The sequence below is a fragment of the Carettochelys insculpta genome, chromosome 10 (genome assembly GCF_033958435.1).
Source record: "Carettochelys insculpta isolate YL-2023 chromosome 10, ASM3395843v1, whole genome shotgun sequence".
Lineage (NCBI taxonomy): Eukaryota > Metazoa > Chordata > Testudines > Carettochelyidae > Carettochelys > Carettochelys insculpta.
In genome coordinates, this window is record NC_134146.1 from 28,511,804 (window position 1) to 28,531,692 (window position 19,889).

A 19,889-nucleotide genomic window follows, 5' to 3' on the forward strand; every position below is an offset into this window, starting at 1 on the left:
GACAGTGAAAGATTCCATCAGAGTGCCATTATGTACAACCTGGCAAGTGGAGGGCTCATAACTGGCTCGAATGAGATTAATGATCTTCTGGGGAATGCCATGATACTGCAACAGTCTCCACAGTGTATTTCTGTCTACACTATCAAAGGCCTGTTCAAGGTCTATGAAAGTTATATACAGTGGGGAGTTCCATTCCAATGACTGTTGTATGATGATCCTCAAGGTCGTTATCTGGTCTACACATGATCTCTCACTCCGAAAACCAGCTTGTTCATCCCTCAACAGCCTGTCAATCTCTGTTTTCATTCTCTCCAACAGGATCCTGTTAAAGACTTTCCCAGGAATAGACAGCAGAGTGATACCTCTCCAGTTTCTGCATTCATTCAAACTTCCTTTCTTGGGTATTTTAATTATATGTCCATGTTTCCAGTCTTGTGGTATTTCCTCGGTGACCCATATTCTGCCAAAGAGTTCGTACAGCATGTCTGTGGAGGTTTCAAGGTCCACCTTCACTGCTTCTGAGGGAATGCAGTCTGGCCCTGGAGCTTTTCCACTTTTCAGCAGAGAAATGGCCTTCCTTATCTCCTCCTTAGTTGGTCTGTTTGTATTTATTGGTAGTGGTACTGGAGCTGAGGGTAAGTCTGGCGGATCTATTGGTGCTGGGCGGTTTAAGAGATCCTTGAAATGTTCTTTCCATTGAGTAAGTTGTTCGGCTAGATTTGACAAGACTCTCCCATCCTTGTCTTTCACGGGACGATCTGTCTGTCTTGCACCTGCTAACTTCCTTGTGATATTATACAGTTCTTTTAGATTCTTCTGGCCTACGGCTTGCTCAGCTTGTTGTGCTAGTGCTTCCATGAAGTTCTTTTTATCCCTCTTTATACTTTTCTTCACTTCCTTGTTAGCTTCTGCATACAATCGCAGTGCTTCTGCCTTGATAGCTCTGGTCTTACTGCTGCTGACAACTGCCTTCTTGTCTTTTCTATCCTTTATCTTCCTTAGAATCTCTGGTGATATCTATTCTTTGTGTTGTCTTGTTCTTTTGCCCAGGATTTTCTCACAAGCTTCTTTCCATGCTGATATAGAGCTTTCCCATACTTGCTCTATTGCTACATCTTCTGATCTTAGATCTCTAAGGACTGTATATCTATTTAACAATTCTAACTGGAATTGTGATTTTGTTATCTGATCTCTCAGGACTTCTGTGTTATATCTCAGCCCTGGCTTGTTTACGTGCATGTGGTGCTTTTTCAGTTTCAGCCTGAACTTTGCTAAGACACAGTGGTGGTCGGATCCCACATCCACCCCTCTTCTTGCGCGTACATCTTGCATAGAACGCCTGAAGGTGTTGCTGATACAGATATGGTCAATTTGATATTCCGTCCAGTGGTCTGGTGAAACCCATGTTGCTTTATGGATTCTTTTGTGCGGAAAGATACTCCCACCAATCACCAATCCATTAAATACACAGACGTCACTGAAGAGGTTGCCGTTCTCATTGGCTTTTCCTAACTCTTCTGTACCCATGTAATGCTCCTTTCCTGTGTTGTCACTTCCGACTTTGGCACTGAAGTCACCCATCAAAATCAATATATCTTTCTTACCATTCTTGTTAATAATACTTTGGAGAGTCTCATAGAACCCTGTTTTAATATTTTCATCAGCATCATTTGTGGGGGCATAGCACTGTATAATCAGAATCTTGTTTATCTTGGTGTAAAACCTGGCTGTAATGATCCGTGCTGACACTGCAGTCCACTCAATTAGGGATCCATTTGCATTCTTGGGCAACAGCATACCTACTCCTTCCGTGTGTGGTGCATCCTCCTCCTCATGCCCTGAATAAATAAGGATTTCACCTGTTGCTAGACGCAGTTGTCCTGATTGTGGGTTCTTAATGATGACTCAGTTATTGACTCTATGGGCTCTTTTAATATGATATTGTTTATGCTCTCTGATAGGCCAAAGGAAACTTTCAATGTAAGAAAACAATGATTGATGAGTAACAAGTAGTGACTTGCCTCCTTCACATACATAGCCATATATTTACAGGTAAAATAGCCATTTCCCAAATGTTTGCGCAAACACCAACATAGTCAAAATAAACACTCCGTAAATACTGCTTTTAAAGAACTATCAGGAAAAACACAATTCCACTATTTCCAAAGCTGCCTAAGGATTTAGGTAGTCACTTGCCATCAGTTTCAATAGGAATTGTTTATCTGCTTCCCAGAGGCAGCTTTGAAAAATCTCAACCTTCATGATTAGATTTAAAGTAAGAAAAATTCACAGGAACTCTGATAGCCTGCATATCTCATTCCCAATATACCTGATCCAAGAGGAAGAGTGGCTTTGACTGAAAATGGGAGCATATTATACTTTTGATTTTTAAATAAGCAATGATTTGTTAACTTCTAGTTGAAACTTTCTGTCCTGGAAAGCTTATGCCTGGTCTACACCAGGGAACAAAGTTGACCCCAGATACGCAATTCTAGCTGTGCCATTAGAATCAACGTGTCAGGATCCACTTGTTCCCTGGTGTAGATCAGGGCTCTTCGGGCTCGTACTGACATCCCTTACTCCGCGCAATAGCGTGCAGTACTAGGGTCAACAGCTGAGCCCAGAGAGACCGAACACGCAGGAAGTTTAGACATACTTTGTGGTATGAAGAAAGGTTTTGTGTTCCGTCACACATTTTCATTCCCTGTTCTCTCAGACATGCTGCCTTCTACCCAGCAAGCAGTAGTAAGCTAAAACCATCAATCTCACATGAATACTAGCACTGATTACTTGATTTCACTGGGGCTATTTGTGCCATGACTACAGGTTGGACCTACTTGGTCCAGCACCCTAAGGATTTTATGAGTTCTGAACCAGGGAGTTTGCCAGACCAGGGGAGGTTGATGCTGGACTATGGCCGGACTCTGGGCTCTGCTCCCAGCTGCCAGATTCTGCTCTTTCCCCATCCCCAGCAGCCCCATTCCCATCCCTGGCTGTCAGGTATCACTCCCACCCACTGGGCTCCACTACTGGCTGCTGGCTACTGGACCTCAGCCTTGGGTGACCCCCAGACCTACCTGCCAGGCTTTGCTCCCAGCCACCAGTCCTGGCCACCAGTCCTGGCCACCTGCTTCCTGGCTGCTGGTCCCTGGTCCCCAGGCTCCTCTCCTGGCTGCCAGTCACCAGGCTATGCCCCTAGTTCCAGCCACTGAGCTCTGTCCCAAGCTGCCAGCCCCTGACTTCAGGGCTCCACTTCAGGTCCTGGCCTGGCTCTCTGGTCCAACATCTGTGGTCCTGCTACACTGGTTTTCCCCCAGGGGTGCTCCAACCTCAGCATCCACAGTGTTTCTGATGATGGCAGACCACAGATGTTGCCAGACCAAAGACTCCCATACTAGAGAGGTTCAGCCTGTATGCAAAAGAAAATATCACAGGCTAGGGCCCTATGAGCTAATAGCCTGCATATGCAGTATAAGATATGCAAGCTATAGTTCTTGTGGTGTTCTGTTTATTCTAAAATTCTGCTCATATTTCTCAAAGGAGAATAATCCTCAAACTAAATGGCACAGGAGATGTATGCAGCAAACATAGCAGTGACAACAAGCAATAAGCAGAGTTACAACAATTTCAAATCGTTGCAATGGACAGGTAAAATGGACCCACCAAATTAATCCCTGAGGTAATTTCACTGAAGATAAAACGAGTTGCACCAGAGTGGAGTAACAGAGCCGTGCTAGTCTATATACTATCAAAACAAAAAGCAGTCAAGTAGCACTTTAAAGACTAGCAAAATAATTTATCAGGAGATCTTTCATGGGACAGACCCACTTCTTCAGACCATAGCCATACCAGAACAGACTCAATATTTAAGGCACAGAGAACCAAAAACAGTACTGTCCCATGAAAGCTCACCCAATAAACCACTAGAGAGGAGTGTAACACATGGACCAGGCTCTGCCTAGAACTAGACTCTACTGGTACAGCAGTGTGAGGGTCCACTCTCAAAGACAGAGTGAGACAACTGACAGCGAAGGGACCCAAACAATTCCATCTACTCCACTGTCATTTTGATGGGAACTGATAAAAAATGCACTTCAGTACATAATCTACAGGTATAGCCCAAAATAACAGAGGTTACAATGGAGTGACTGCAGGGGTTCTGAACCTTTACTATAGGAAAGCGTAGGCTTTTAAAAATAAAAGGGAAAGATACTCTGTAGATACAACCCAGTTTCTGGGAAACGAACAGAATGCTTTATACCCTGCTCCTTTTAGTAACCATTTCTTTCTGTGCTGTTACAGAGCAGTTGTGCAGCCACCAGAACTGGCTGACAGCAGCTAGTTGGGTGAAGGAAAACACGGGAGGTAAACCAGTTAATGGTCTCTTTAGACCAGAAAAAGGAGGTTAGTTATGTCAGAGACGTGCATTCTTGATTTCTATGCTGGATTTAAATAATGCTTTTTAATAGCTCCTAAGAGTTGCCATCTAACAACATGGACTTACTGCTATTTTGCTCCGAGCATGTGACTGAGCATACTCCCCCTTCCCTCTCTCTCTCCGAAGCTGCTTTTCTCTAATCTTTTATCCAGACCTTAAAACTAGTGCACAGCATTAACCTGGCAGTAAGGAAAACAATACAACACAACTGATAGCATTCATGTCTGATAACATGCACTTATGTTGTGAGCACATGTATTAGCTAAAAGGTGGAAATGTGATGCCTTCTGCTTTCAGGCACAAGTCAGCATGGTCAACTGTACTCCTCACTAGCCTGAAAGCATAATGACCAGCTGCAATGCACCTCCTGAATGTAAGATAGCCACTATCAAGTTAAACGATCACAATTCCCAAAATATTAAAGCATTCTATACAATATACAAACACAGCAGTCACCTGTTACTATAGGTACCCTTCAACACATTTCTTAGTATTTCTTCACTCTAACTTTAAATTTGCATCTCCCCTTCTTTAAGATGAAAATAAAGACTACCAGGTTTGTTGACTTTCTGTCTGTGCCTGATCTCTAGAATGTTCCAAAATTCCATTACTCACACATCATTGTTACTAGCAAGGCCAGATTAACCCTCAGACTAATAAAGTGATAGTCTTAGGCCCCCTATAGATTAGGCCCAACTAACTGGTCAGGCTGTGGTCATGGCCATGCCTGGCAGAGGGAGGGGGAGTGAGCTTGTACACATAGTCTGACTGGAGCCTGCAATTCTCCTGCCAGCAGGAAAGGCAAAGCAGTCCCCTGTGGCTTAGAAGGAGCTCAGCCAGCTGCCAGCAGCAGCCTGTTGGTTCTGCTCCTTCAAGGCTGTGTCTCCCCACACTACAGAACACATTGCCAGGTGGTGACCAGACACTCCACATCTGGTTACTCCCGGACCCTATGTCAGCTGTGGTTGTAGTTTGAACAGATACTGTTTCCTCTCTCCAGCTCCTCTCCCCAGATTTCTCTGAAGCTCTATTTAGCTGTCAAGGAAGCCTTGCTCCTTGCTATTTTGCCTGTTTTCCTCTCCACTGAGCCTGGCAGGTATGTAGTACCAGGGCACTGCCCCCGGGTCCTAGTCACCATCATCTTCTGTGTGTGCTGGCTCCATTTCTGGCCTACTGGTAAGTGCCTGATGGGTAGACAGGGTAAGGAAGTGGTGAGGGGAAGAGGCAGTACATACTGGTGGTCAGGTGAGAAGCTTGCACAGAACCTGCATTCACTCTGTCCAGCTCCGGACAGAACCATGCCCTCTCGTCCCATGTTTATGGAGTAAATTCCCACATATAGGAAAAAAACCAAAACACTCCATTCTGCCTACCAGTACTCTAACTATTACAGTACTTTCCCCCGAGGGGCTTCAGATTTATGATGCATTATGCTCAACATTGTACTGAACTGTACTAAATATAAAAGAAATCCATTTTTTTCTTAGATGTATTCTCCTCTAGTGGGATGAACAAGTAAGTTACCCACGTTCTTGCCTTATGCCCAGCCTAGTTCACAGGCTAACATGTCTTTGTACTTTTAAAGATTTGTAAAAACACTGGAGGAAACTCAATACACACTATATTGTAGGTTTCTTCCTCCTTAGGCTCTTCCTCAAGAATTTTAAATTCACTTCTTTGCAGGCTGTAATAGAAAACTTGCTGAATGGGCTGAGACAGAGTTCTGTCCGTTTGCTGGGTCTCTAGCAGTTCAATCCATCATAAAGGTACTTTACATTTGATTTCTTTTGAGTTTCATTCTAAAAAACTGAAAGCTAAATAAACCTGAATCTCATTTTTCTGACCCCAACTCTAACCAACATCTGTCTCAAGTGGAAATATTATGACCTGGGCAATCATCTAAAGATTGGTACCATTTCTAGCTATTTCCTTTTTCTTGCAGATAGCTTAAAATAAATGCAAACTGTAGCTGGTGCACTATGCTCAAAACTCATGCTTAAACTTCATGTCATATCAGAGGGCTGGCCACACAGCCTAGAAGAGACACTCCTGCCAGGAGTGCAGGGGACTGGATTAGATGACCTCTCAAGGTCCCTTCCTGTCCTGTAATTATAACCTTTGGTTCTAACTATGAAAGAGCTTGGTGACAGAATAGCCTGATATGTTGAACCACTGGAGATTAACTACACAAGCTGGTTATCATCCCACAAATAATATGTGGGTTCCATGTGAAATCAGTAATTCGTTGTCCTCAGCCATTACGAAATAGAGAGTTAGCTTTCAGAGCAATGCTGCCTAATGTAATTTTCACACTAGTACTTCTTCTAGCACTTCAGTGGATTTTAGACATGAGTAGTTTTCTTTTATGTAATAAAAGCTAGCTGCCTCTCAGACTTCAATCTGCATGACATAGGGTATGTGGCGTAAAGTCCATAACATGGGGGAAACACCTTCTGTAGGGCTTGGTTTTACACTGTGAGTCATGTGGACAGCTGAAGGTAGAAGCACAAGGTTGAAAGGTGAGCAGGATGAGGAACATGACTAATGTTCATCCTCACAGATGAGCACCCAGCTACCTAGGAGGGAAGAGGCCTAAAAGAAGGTCAACGTAACATCAGCCATTTCATGACTTTGCCATAGCAAAAGCTAAGGGGAAAAATTGGTTGAAGACTTGAGTATAATGAGAGCAGATGATTGATTTTAAATAAATAACATATGAGTATGTTTATAGATCAATGTTTGATGAATTAATATTTTCACATCGTTTCAAAATATTTTTGCAATATGTTCTTCACATGTAATATATATTGCCCTTCCCTCTCATTAGCATTAGGCCTCTTGGAAGCTTAATTCAGCCCTGGTTATCAGGAACAATTTGGTACACCAAAGCCAGTCAACAGATGTTCAGATAGGTGGTTTCTTTTCCCCCTGACAAATAACATTACATGGTTTTGAAAGTTTTAAGATTGTTTTTCTGAACATTTGGAAACTGCTACTTTAACAAACACATTAAAACTAGGTAACTCCTGCCCAAGTCCTCGTGAATCAGGTCCATTGCTCCAACTACTAAAACTCACAGAATACTGAATACATACTTTTTGAAAAATTAGCCCCAAACTAGTTCTTAAGCTGAGTATCCCAAGTCCTTTGCTATTTGGGCATTCAAGACATAAAAATGTATGTTTACTTGGTTAGTTGCAATAATATTTAAAGTTCACTAAAATCTCTCTTACAGATCTGAGAGCTGATCCTGCTCCACTGAAATCAGTGGAGTTATGCAGATACACACAATCCGAGGATCTGGCCCACTACTGTTTAGCTCTTATAATATATCTTACTTTTTCAAAGCACTTAGCAAACATTAATTAACCTACATGATTAACAAACTGATCATGTACAATTCTTTCAGCTGCAGAACTCATCCACCAAGTGACCCCAAGATCCCCGCAGTATGATTCTGCTTTTAGTCCTTGTGGGACTCTCTCTGGCTTTCCCGTTTCCCCAACAGGGCAAATGTCAGCATTCGGGAGATCTGCAAGTTGAAGCGGAATGTCAGAAACAAAGAGATTCTGTAATTAGCATCTTGAACTTTCGCCCATAGAAGCACCGTAGACTAAGTACCAGACACAGAGTTATAGTACGGAAAATGTCAGAAAAGCACAAATTGGGATTCTGGGCAATGGCAAGTGGTAAACTGGTCTGTCCAAGAAGTGACAAACAGTCTCCAGGGCAAAGGAAGCCAGTCACATGCAGTCACTGCTAACTGTTTCACAAAGAGACGCTAGCATTAGCTATAAGCAGAAGTTACAGGCCTAGCAATTTGAAAGGACAGATGAACAACATAGTTGAGGAGTTCTTGTTGTAAAACTGACCGGAGGCAACCGTAAGGACAGTCACAGTTAGTGATAAGCCTACTACAGCATAATCTGACTTTGTCAACTAGATTATCCAGACTACGTGAGGGCACAGCAAAGACCAATACATGAAAAATACTGAACAATCATTGACTTTTTGTACAGAAGTGCTTGTTGCTACAGGCTGAAAATGACCAAATATGTGCATTTCAACAAAAGGGAGAATAAACCCAACATATTCAAATGGTCTCTTTATTCAAACCAAGATTGCAGTTCTTACTCTTGTGCAAACAGGTCTGATATTTGCATTTGCATATAAAATGACCTTGATGTAACAAACCACTCCCCTGAATCTTGTCATCTTGGAAGATGTTGAAATCCCCATTGATTTCAGTGGTGCAGGATCAGATCCTGAGTTTTTATTTAACTTTAAATCTGGAAGATTGCTTCTGTGAAATGCTACAGACAGTAAGGAGTCATCCAGCTCGAAATGTGTGCCCCTGTTGATTTGACTAGAGACCACTGTAGCAGCTCCAGAAGGGTTTCTGGTGACTCCAGGAGTCAAACAATGGAACACCTTTCCAGTTGTAGGTCCTATGCAATGCTGCGATGAAGGCTTTGGATACAGACTCATTGACATTAAGGCCACAAGGGACCATCATGTTTGTCTAACATGATCGTCTTGCACTTTGCAAGCCACAGAACTTCACCCACATACTCCTGTAATAGGCCCATAAACTCTGGCTGAGTTACTGACGTTGTCAGATCTTGGTTTAAAAACTTCATGATACAGAGAATCCACTATTTGCTCTAGTTCAAACTGGCCAGAGTGCTGTGCCCCATGCTGCAGAGAAAGGGGAAACCCATTCCAACATGAGGGAATATTCCTTCCTGATCCCAAATGTGGGGCTCAGTTAGACCCCACTCCTTTGTAAAAGTTAACTCACACCACATTCTCCATTCTTCAGGGAAGACCAAATAAGACCAGGCATCCCAAAAAATCCAAGATCAGCATCTCACCTACCATGCTGTTCAGCACTGGCTCCTATGACAGGATTATCATAGGAAAGGCATATACTTCTCTGAGAGCTATGACCACACCCATGACCTAATCATGTCTTTGTTAAAGGACTATGTTCTTAATCAGACTCAGCTGTCATCTGCTCCCTTCACACTTAGGCAGTTTAGATATTCCCTTGGGGGGGCATAGCAGGTACTTTTCCTCTCTTTCCAGGAAGTTTATTAACCCTTCCCCCGCCCACTTTCTGGCTGTGGGATAATTAAACCCTATCACCTCCCCTGGACATGTGTTCCAGGAACTAAGAGTCTTCCATTTGTTATTATCCTTGGGACATTGTTCTGGCTGAAGCTGGATAGAAAGTCACCATTGGAGGGCAGTGGGCCTATAAGAATTTGAACAGCCCAGGAGGGTCCTAAAATGTCACTGATACAATAACAAAGCTTCTTAAATTGTAACCCTCTATCCTAAGCATTCTAATCTTTCATTTTATGTATACTATTTTGTTCATTCATTTACAGAGAGAGATTCTTACTTTTTCAGGGTTACAATCCAGGAGAAAAGCCGGTAGAAGACTACCTTTATTGAATGGTGTTTTTCCTATGGACAATGAACTAATTATACACTCCTTAGTGTCAAATATAATCAAAATAAAGGACAAACAATTTGTTATTTACAAAACTAAGTGATCAGATTCCCAAGGTTTCAATTAAATAAAATGAAGGATTAAATTAACCAGTCACTCAACAATGAAGAAAGCTCGGTATTATCTTTTGCATTACATTCCTTTGCCTATGCTCCCTGTTCTGTCTGGGACAGCTCATCTTCTGATCACATTCTTCAAGGTGTAATTGAAGGAGCCTGATGACATCTGAAAGTGAGCAGGCAAAACTGATGTTTAAGAGTGGCAGCTGCTTGCCTGCTACAGCTTACTTCTCTCTTTGCACCAGCTCAGCTGGACTGGCTGACATGTTGAGGAAGGGGAATCCAAGGCTCTACCCATTCCCTGCTCACCTAGGTGGGAGAAGACCAATGGCAGCTGCTCATTCTCTGTGCTTCTGGCCTCAAGATGGGTAGTGAGGGTAGGAGAAGAAATGGGTTCCTTATGTCTTTTACTCTCCTGTGCTAGCATACATACAGCAGAGGCCATAATCCTGCCCTAGGTGACTAACACATCCATTCTTACTCACAGAAGAGTCTCATAGGAAACGCTAAACATGCATAAGCTCAAATCAGTAACAAAACTTTGACATTTTGTTTAATTATGAACAACAAACTGTATTCCTGCTTATTTGAGAGTTTTCAGATCTATTTGGTTTTGCTGTCCTTTCTAAAGAACTAACACATCAGAGGCGAATTGGCTAAGATCAGAGGTATATATTATTTTGAGCTTGTGGATCAGCTTTTATAAGGGCCCTGACTGAACCCCTAACATTAGGCATACCAATTTCAGCACACAAGTTATTCACTCCTGTGTTTTTGTATATTCATTTTTATATGCTCACACATTTTTGCTTATCCAACATTTAGGCACACAAAGGATATCGGCACATATTTTAAAACTGATTTTGAAAATGAATTCCTGTGTTTAATGGGCGTTTTTGTCACAGGGTGAGATTTGTGGCAAAGCTCTGGCCATGCACCAAGGGTCCTGGGCTTCTGGTGGATTAGTGTTTGCCTCAGAGACTAGCTGTGACCCTGCACACAGCCTCTTTCCCTTTGCTGGAGGCAAGAGTCACAGTGTACTGAGCCATCCGCATCATAGGCTAGTCCACATTTGGGGTGAAAACCCTTTCATAGTCCTGGTTTCCCCTCTGAGGGGCACACCCTGAAGTGGCATGAGGAGGGTTGGAAGGGACCCAGACCCACTGTCTACTTCAGGGTTCCAGCCCACAGACTTTTAGGCAGTGGCAACTGATAGGATTTCCCCTACTTCCAACCTGGCAGCTCCTTCCCTGGTCCACTTCCCTGAACCCTCCTTCCCCATACCTTTCCTCTGGTACCTGGCAAGTTCATCCTGCTCCTCCACAGTATTCTTGCTTCACTCTTCACTCTCAGATCTTGGACTCCTGCCTTTGCAGGGAGACCTTTTAAACAAACCCCAGCAAGCATTAATGGGCTGCAGCTACACTGATTAGACTACTAATTCTGGCAAGTTCTTAATTAGCTCTAGGTGCCTGCTTGATTGAGCTGCAGTAGAGTCAGCCCTGGTTGGCCTATTTCCACTCCTCCTTTGTCTCACACATCTGGGCTTAGCTCCTCTGAGCAGTGTTCATGGGCTCCCTAGACAGCTTTGAGGAGCAGTGGCTACTGTTTAGGGTTATCTGCTTGATGTCCTCCTCTGGTTCCCTCATTTTGAACCTGTGACCTGTACCCCTTCCCCTGTTTTCTCATTAGTTGTCCCAAGTAACCAGCCAGGTTCTGGGTCCAGTAGCCACTCCCACTAGGCTGGGGAGGGGCCTTAACATTGGGCGTACTTAGGCCCACCCACTTCCCAGAATCCAAATGGTACTCAGGGAAAAGGAAACTGTTTACCCATATCTGCTTTCTATTAGCGTGAGGCAGCCAGCTGGTCTGGGTCTGTTGCATATGAAAATAATTTAGAGCTTTACACACTGAACTTTTTATTATATTGTATTATGTCAATACCTGTAGTAACTTACATAAGGAAAATCCACGACTACTGGTATAAATGGGAAACAATTCCAAAGGCAGAAGTAGAAAATAGATTGGAGGTGTGAAGGGGCTGCCAAAATAGATGGCTTTAAGTATTTGAAATTTGAACCTGTTTAGCATATCTATTACAAATAATTGGGCTGGAGGGAAATTTTCAAAAAAATTAGAAATGTATTATAAGATGCTTTATACAATGAACCATTTAAAAACTCTTCAAAAGAAGAAAAAAAGGAAATGAAAAACGAAACCATGCTCTACCTGACGAGGGGTCCTTTCAGATTTGCTCCTGCACCACTCCCAGTCTGAGAGTTCTGGTTTGCGGCTCTCCTCATGCGACAGCCTTCTTTCCTGTGCTTCAAAAAATGTTGATTTGTCAAAGTTTCTGACCTCCTCTCTTTTAAAGGCTCCTAGTTTGTCAGCAAGAAGAGAGTCCATGCTTGTGTCCTTGCCAAGTTCTTGTTTTGTTTCCATCCTTTTGCTCTTGTTGAAATCTTTCAACATGGAGCTATCCCCTAGAGGTATGGTGCTGAACTCAATTTTGGCTGATTTAAGGACTTTGCTGCTATCTTTCTGAGATTCTTTAGAGTTTTCACAGTCATAGCTCATCAGGTTGTGATACGATATTGAGTTATCATCTTCATCATCATCATGGTGGTGGTAGTTTTCATGGGATATTTTGTAGATTCCATAACCTTGTTGGAATGACAGATTGAATTCAAAAGCCCTCCTTTTCGCTAAACAGAAAGGGAAAAACTTCTATGATTAAAATATAGAAAGCTATATGCTACAAAGATAAATAGAAAATATATTTTAAAAAATGCCTAATTTTGTCTGTAAATTTAAAACTAAAATACAAGTTGGTTACTTCTAACAACAAACTTTTTGCTATTCATAATGTATGAATTATTATGGGAAATTAAATACTAACTTTAGCATTATATACACTTAGATAATTAGCTTATTCATTATAGGCACTTTGATAATTAGCTTATTCATTCCTTTGTCAAAGCATGGCAGAATTTCTATGTTCTGAAGCTGGTTATTTGCCAGAAAATAGGAATAGTTTCACCCATCATTTTTAAAGAACAGAATTTGCAAAACCTTATCAGACATACTGAAAGTAAATACTCATATTATGGCTCGTTTTGTAGTATATCTCAGTTTCAGCTACTGAGAAATTCTCCAAACCAAAAAAAGAAAATATAGCACACTCTGAGAAAAATATACTTAGAATAGCAGAAATGCAGAACAGGAAGGGATTTCTATAGGTCATCTAGTCCAGCCCCCTGCACTGAGACAGGACTAAGCATTACCTAAACCATCCCTAACAGGTGTTTGTCTAACCTGTTCTTCACTGCCTCCAGTGATTCCACAGACTCTCTAGGTTCTACTTCTTGGAATCAATCAGTACGGTATGTCCATGTCAAGAGACAAATAAAGTTCTACATGAGAAAACAATCATGTAGGTGAACTAATTCTGTAATCAGTTTACCTTTATGCAGAGATGATATATACACTCTTCATATAGAATTATATTCTAATATCAGTACTCTGGCCTTGGGACAGGGGTTAAAAGTTCATGGTTTGGATATGAAGAAAACATCCAGGTCGGAGAGAACAAAGGACTTAAACCAAAAGGTGCTTTTCTATAGAGACTGGACTTTGTTCTCTTCTTGTTTACTCCCTTGATAATCAGGAATAAACTCACCAAAGTCAATGGAGTTACACCATATAAACAGGGAACAAGAGTCTAATCCAAAACCAACTGATGTCTATGAGAATCTTACTAACTGACTTTAATTCTCTATGGATCAGGCCTTTCAAGTGAGATGGTAACCAGGCCCTACTTACGCAAGTAGCTCTCTCTGCTGAATAACTACTAAAAAATGTTGTAATTATTATATGTAAAAGTAACTGCAACACTGTGAGCCCTAAATTAAAGATAATGAAAGAGATTTTTTTTTCTGTTAATGCTCTTTTCTATAATAATGCTGATAAACTCAAAGCCTTGAATGCCTCTTTTGTGTTAGCTCGCTTTACATCATATGTTTAGTATAGATTTAGAGGCTTTAACAGGTACAGATAAAATTAATTGCTTCTAGCATATTTTTATTCCTTAATCTTCTATAATTATCAAGTTGTAGAACAGCAAAGTATTTTTGTAATACATTTAATCAATCTTAAATTGTCATGTGAACTCAGGAATATGTGTGTGTGTGTGTGTGTGTACACAGACACACACACATATTCCTGAGTTCACATGACAATTTAAGATTGATTAAATGTATTACACACACACACGTGTGTGCATGGTTATTGTAAGTGAACGATAATCAAAGATTCTTGAGTGGATATTACTACAGGTTGAACTTCTCTAGTCTGGCACCTGTGGGACCCAACCAGAGCTGAACCAGAGAATTTGCTGAACCACTGGAGATCAATATTGTCTGGCAGCATTACCCACATTTCCACTGCTTACTGGGCTCTTAGAAGAAATTCACAGCTAAATTAGAGCTAAATAACAGCACACAATGCTGAGAGCCTGGACTGGTGGCTATAGACAAACTTTATGGGACCAGAGGAAACTTGGCCACACCCATGCTAAGTGGACATCCAGCTAATTAAAATCATGCTGAATAATGGATGGTGCCAGATCAGTGAGTGTCAGACTAGAATGGTTTAACCTGTAGACATTTTACATAACATTACAATATTTTAATAACCAGAACTTCTCTTAGAAAAACAATTGAAAATTGTGTTTTCCTTTTAACCTTCTTAATTCAAAACTTCTTCCTACTTTTTAGATTGAGTGTGTGGGACATCAAAGATGCTACACAAGGAACTATGAGCTATAAAATTACATACAAATATCAGGAGATTGTGATGGAAGGACTTTAACTGCAAAGAACTGAAATGGTTCCTGGTGTTAAAAGAAGTCAGAGATGTGTTCATAGCTATATTCACAGTATCCTTACCTTGCACTTGCATATTTGAAGACCATCACGGGAACAATGATATTGTATTAAAAGAACAAACACAGTTTTGCTCTACTTATTTAATTCTTTACAAGTAGAGATCATAGAAATCCATTTGCCATGGAAAACACAGAATTTACATTTTTATAAAGAAATTTTAATTTTTATGTGAAAAAAGCCCCCACACAGCCAAATGCTGTTTATTTGAGCCTCCAATATCCAGTTCTCCATATTATTCAAATCAGGACTGACAGCCCCAGGTGGCTCTGACTGATAGCCCCACATAGGGTTGACAGCCCAAGGCTGAAGCTTTTTGCCCATTCTGGGAATTATCTGAATTTTACATGATATGATCTGGCCCCAGTTGCAGTTAGACCAGATAAATGAGGTTCTACTTCATATTATGGCTAGGGAACCTAAAGTTCAGCATTTCAGTTTAATCAAAGAAATATAAGAAATTTTACATTTTTAATCAGATAATTTTGTTTTTTTCTTTAACTCACAGAAATCTCAGGTCCCTATTTATAAGATGCCATTTATTTATAAACATCTAAGTTCATTTTAAGCTTTGATTTCCTGATAACTCTGAACTGATCATGAGGGTACAGGTATGCCATCATGTACAGAGATCTGGTAATCGCAAGCTGACTTGAACTCATTTCTATACCCTATTCTTATTTGTTAACATGCTGGTAACTTAGATTGGTAGAGTTGTAGTCGCACTAGCAACTAATATAAGGGCCAGGTAATCGACGTTTTTCATTCAGCAATTGTGGAGGTATTTTTAGTACATATTTTAAATATATAGGGTTGGACAGTGACTTGCCTTATCCCACTGCATAAGGCATCAAAAGGCCTAACCCAGTTAGAGAAATTTACCAATGGTGCACACATGGCCCACAAATTTGAAGAGTATGGAATGCCAGCTCTGCATACCTTCTGGGGCTCTGGAGAGGGAATGTGTGTACAAATGTATCCCAAAATAGCAACTCCCCACTACTCACCCCGCTTGAAGTACCATGGCTATTTCAAGCCCTGTATTACGTTTCCGCCACCCTCATTGTGAGAGGGGCAGCAGAAACCTTGAAACAGCCACTTATTTCAAATCTTCGGTGCCATTTGGATGGCACCAAGTTTGAAATAAATTAACTCAAAATTATTTATGCAGTTTGTGTTGCGCAAATTGTGTAAATTATTTCAAGTTGTGGCTACAGACTAGACATAGCCTGAGGGAGTGGGAATGTTCCACATGCTGCCTTGCTGCCAGGCATGCTCTCTGATGGAAGCTGTCTGCCAACCATGGCTGGATCCATGGTGGAGTAAGTTACGTGAGCAGCAGAGACGGGAGGATGGCTAGACTGGGAGGGAGGCACAGATGAGGATGGCTAGTTCCCAGCAGTGTCAGCACCTCTGCTGCATGTGGTAACTGTCAAGCTCAACCTCTTCAGTGAGCCCTCCATGGAGGTCCTACAGGGTTAAACATTTGAAGTTGGGGTCAGGAAGCTTAATCTTGGGAACCGGAAAAACTTCAGTCTCACACACAGAAGAGGTGAGTTCCTTAAATATGTGAAATATGTGGGGAAATGGGTGTTCTGAAATCCTCAAGTTTAACATGCAGTTTCAGCTCCAAATGAACTCAATGGGAGATCAGGGCACTCAGCATCACAGCCTTTGCTGTCTGCTCATTGCTATGACTGTGATATCCTGTCAAAACCTTCAGCCTTTCAGTGTCTGGATGATGGATGTGTGGGCAGAAGAACCTGAAGGGCCTTTTCTCTCCTTGTAATTCTGAGGCATGAAGTTACTCCGAAGACAGAGCCATTTTTGCCCACCTTTAAAAGATGCTTAGTGCAGTCAGTGTATTTTATTAATTCACACCAGACTTTAGCAGATGCGCGTTTTTTTTTTAGGGAGGGCGTGTTTTCCAGAGGCTAATCCAGGTGTCTGAGAGTTTGTCAAACTTTATAATAGAAACCATGGATTCAATCACTCTCTATGTGGCCTTTGGCAGTCACTTAATTTCTCTGTGCTTCACTTTCCAGACTGTAAAACGGATAAAAATGCTCCCTACCCATCTTATAGGTATGGTGCAAGGCTCACTCAATTAACACTCATGAAAACCTTTCAGATCCTCAGATGAAATGTACTACAGGAGTGCAGAATATTGTTACTGTTACTGGCAACTTTCTGTGCAATCTACTATAAAAGTTATTCTGAGAGGCTGTTGCTCTATGGAACATCACTTGAGACAATATCCCATCCTTCAACCTCCTGCACTTACTTTTTCTTTCTTCTGAAGAAATGTTATAGGCATTGCTCCTGCAGTTAATGATGCAACCACAAGGCAGGTGGATCCAGTGTTCTGACAAAACAAACACAGGGGTGACCGTGGCAGCTAATAAAGTTAGCAGAAAACTGAATGTCTCAAAGGAAAGGCTTTGAAAACCAACAGTGTGCTGGACAGCCATCTGTATCTGAAAGGCAGAACATTAAGAAATTAAATCACTTCAGTCACATACTGTGTTTCCAGGAATAACAACAACATCCCATTGTTAATGTGACAAAAATAGAGGTCACAGATTTTCATTCATTTCCTGTTAAGCTTTGCGACTTTGACAGATGCTAGAAGACAAATGTGCTCATACGGTTCCTCTCTCTCCCCCTCTCTATTTCTCAGGATGCCTTATGCTGCAAATGAAATGATAAATATTGATGTATGAGGTCTGCCAAAGAAGCAGCTCAGATTCCAAGTAATTCTTAGGGATGACAGAGCCGTTCCAGTGAGATGCTGAGTACCCTCCTCTCCCAGAGTTAATGGGGTTTGAGAGCACTCAGTCCCAGGCAGGATTGGGCTTCACACGCATTATTAATTATCATTCTTTACAGAAAGGAGCTGAGAGGCTGAGTCCAAACATATCCATAGTACAAGGATGACACTGAATGATTCCCAGCATGTTACCATGCCCAGCAAAGGACTCACTTGAGTATCCTTTGTTATATTTGTTCTTTCCATACATTGCATCAAAATTGCAACAATGCTTCAATAATTACAAAGACACAAACATTCTTCATCACTTCTTAGACAAGATTCAGTTTCTTACCCAGAGCTGACTGTAATGGGTGTGACTCAGAACTATGAGGATGAAGGAAAAATATCTGCCTTAGTAAAACTCACAGATCTCAGAGAGTCAACCTAATGCCTATCAGATTACTTGAAACACATAACCTGGGACCTGATTCAGCCATTTCATTAGCTTAGCTCTACGCTGGGGTCATTTGAGTTACAGTGATGTAAAACTGGAAAAACAATGATGAATCTGGCTTTTCATTTTCACATTGCACTGATTTTGTATCACTCCCCATGAAAGCCAGATAGATACATACACAGACACAGCCCTGTTGGAAATGACTTCTATAGATATGATTTATGCTGTTCATAATTGCTAGATAACTAGCATGCATCTCACTTTCAATTAATACCACACATACCCACTCCCAATGTAAATCATTAAAATATGCAAAGAATTCTGACTTTTTACCATCATTGGAAGCCAGAAAATGACTTTTGTCAATGCAAGAATCAGTGAGAATCGTTTCTGAGCAAACTCCACTGTGCTGCTCCTGCTCTGCACACTGTTTGTGCAATGGGGATCCAGCCCACAGCTCTCAGCTGGGCTTTGCCTGAGTATTATCTCCGAGCTGGGACAGGCATTTCGGAAATGCTTCAGTGTTTTATCCACAGGGTCCTCCAGAGAAAGAGATGGGGTGGTGCTACAAACCGGGGGTATCCCTGGGGTGGAATAGCCTTGGGTGATTTCCTGGTAATCAACATAAAGACGCTGTTGCTCATCTGAACACAGCAGCTGGTAAGTTAGAGGGACAGAAAGCACGGTGAGGAGGCAGAAGCACAGCGAGTAGACAATGAATAAAAACAGGACATAGGAACTGGTCCAGTCAGTGGAGCAACCCCAGGAGGTGGGGACATAAGTGCCCCAACCGCAGAGAGGCAAAATGCACACCAGCAGGCTGACGATCCAGATAGTGAGAATGACCCATATGACGCTCACTGGCCATTTGGAGGTCCGCGGATTCCACATCACAGTTTTGTTGATTGTATAGAAGTTGTAAGAAACTAACAGAGTCCCTTTCAGAATGCTAGAAATGCCCTGAAATGAATACAGCAGAGCTGATGTGGTGCACAGCGGCTGGGGGAGTGCCTCACCAGACCACTGCATAAGCATAAAGATAGTCACTGGCACCACACTTACCAAATCATCCATGGACAAAGAAGTCACAATCATTGAAACTGTGGTTTTGTTTTGAATTTTCAGTAAGGAAACTAGTGAATAAATGCTGCCCAGTAAGGTTGTGAGTGTCATTATAAACATCAAGCAAAAAAGAAAGATATTCAAAGTTCTTTGTCCTTTGGGTACGTCAAGAATGCCACGATTTTCAGGAAAAAGGCTTGTCCCATTCAGTGGGGAATGGCTGGGTGTTACTGACATGGCTGTTGGGAATTTTATTTTGCCTTCTCACCGACTCCACAAGTTATCATCAGATGAACCATAACTGCTCCACAGTGCAAGTTTCCTCTGTTGTCCTTTTGAGACTTGATCAGGATGCATTCAGCTGCGCGTGTCCTCCACATCCAGGATAACGCAAATGCAGAAAGCAGGCTCTATCAAAGGAAACGTGAACACATGTATCACAGGGAGCACAATGCTGACACAAAAACAATTCCTCCTTAAAACAGACTTTGGGGTAGAGCTGTTTCTTTATAATCCTTCCAAGTACAAGAGGATGATGAAGTTGGGCTCTTGCGGGAATAAAATACCATTCACGTTTAACAGCAGGCAATGTGCCTGACTTGAGAGTTCAGTTGAAATGAAAGCAGAATGTCAGGTATACTCAAGCCCTACTGGTTGAGG

At 41.7% G+C, this 19,889-nt stretch overlaps 1 protein-coding gene across 1 annotated transcript in view; it reads right to left on the reverse strand.

Annotated features, from left to right (window-relative positions):
• GPR149 (G protein-coupled receptor 149) overlaps positions 1-19,466 on the reverse strand; it is a 49,378-nt gene extending 29,912 nt beyond the window's left edge. The window contains exons 1-3 of the mRNA XM_075004628.1: positions 18,501-19,466; positions 17,243-17,435; positions 12,245-12,720 (exon numbers count right to left, since the gene is read on the reverse strand). Of these exons, the coding sequence (XP_074860729.1) occupies positions 12,245-12,720; positions 17,243-17,435; positions 18,501-19,466 (1,635 nt within the window). The remainder of the gene's footprint in view (positions 1-12,244; positions 12,721-17,242; positions 17,436-18,500) is intronic.
• Positions 19,467-19,889: the final 423 nt, after the last annotated feature.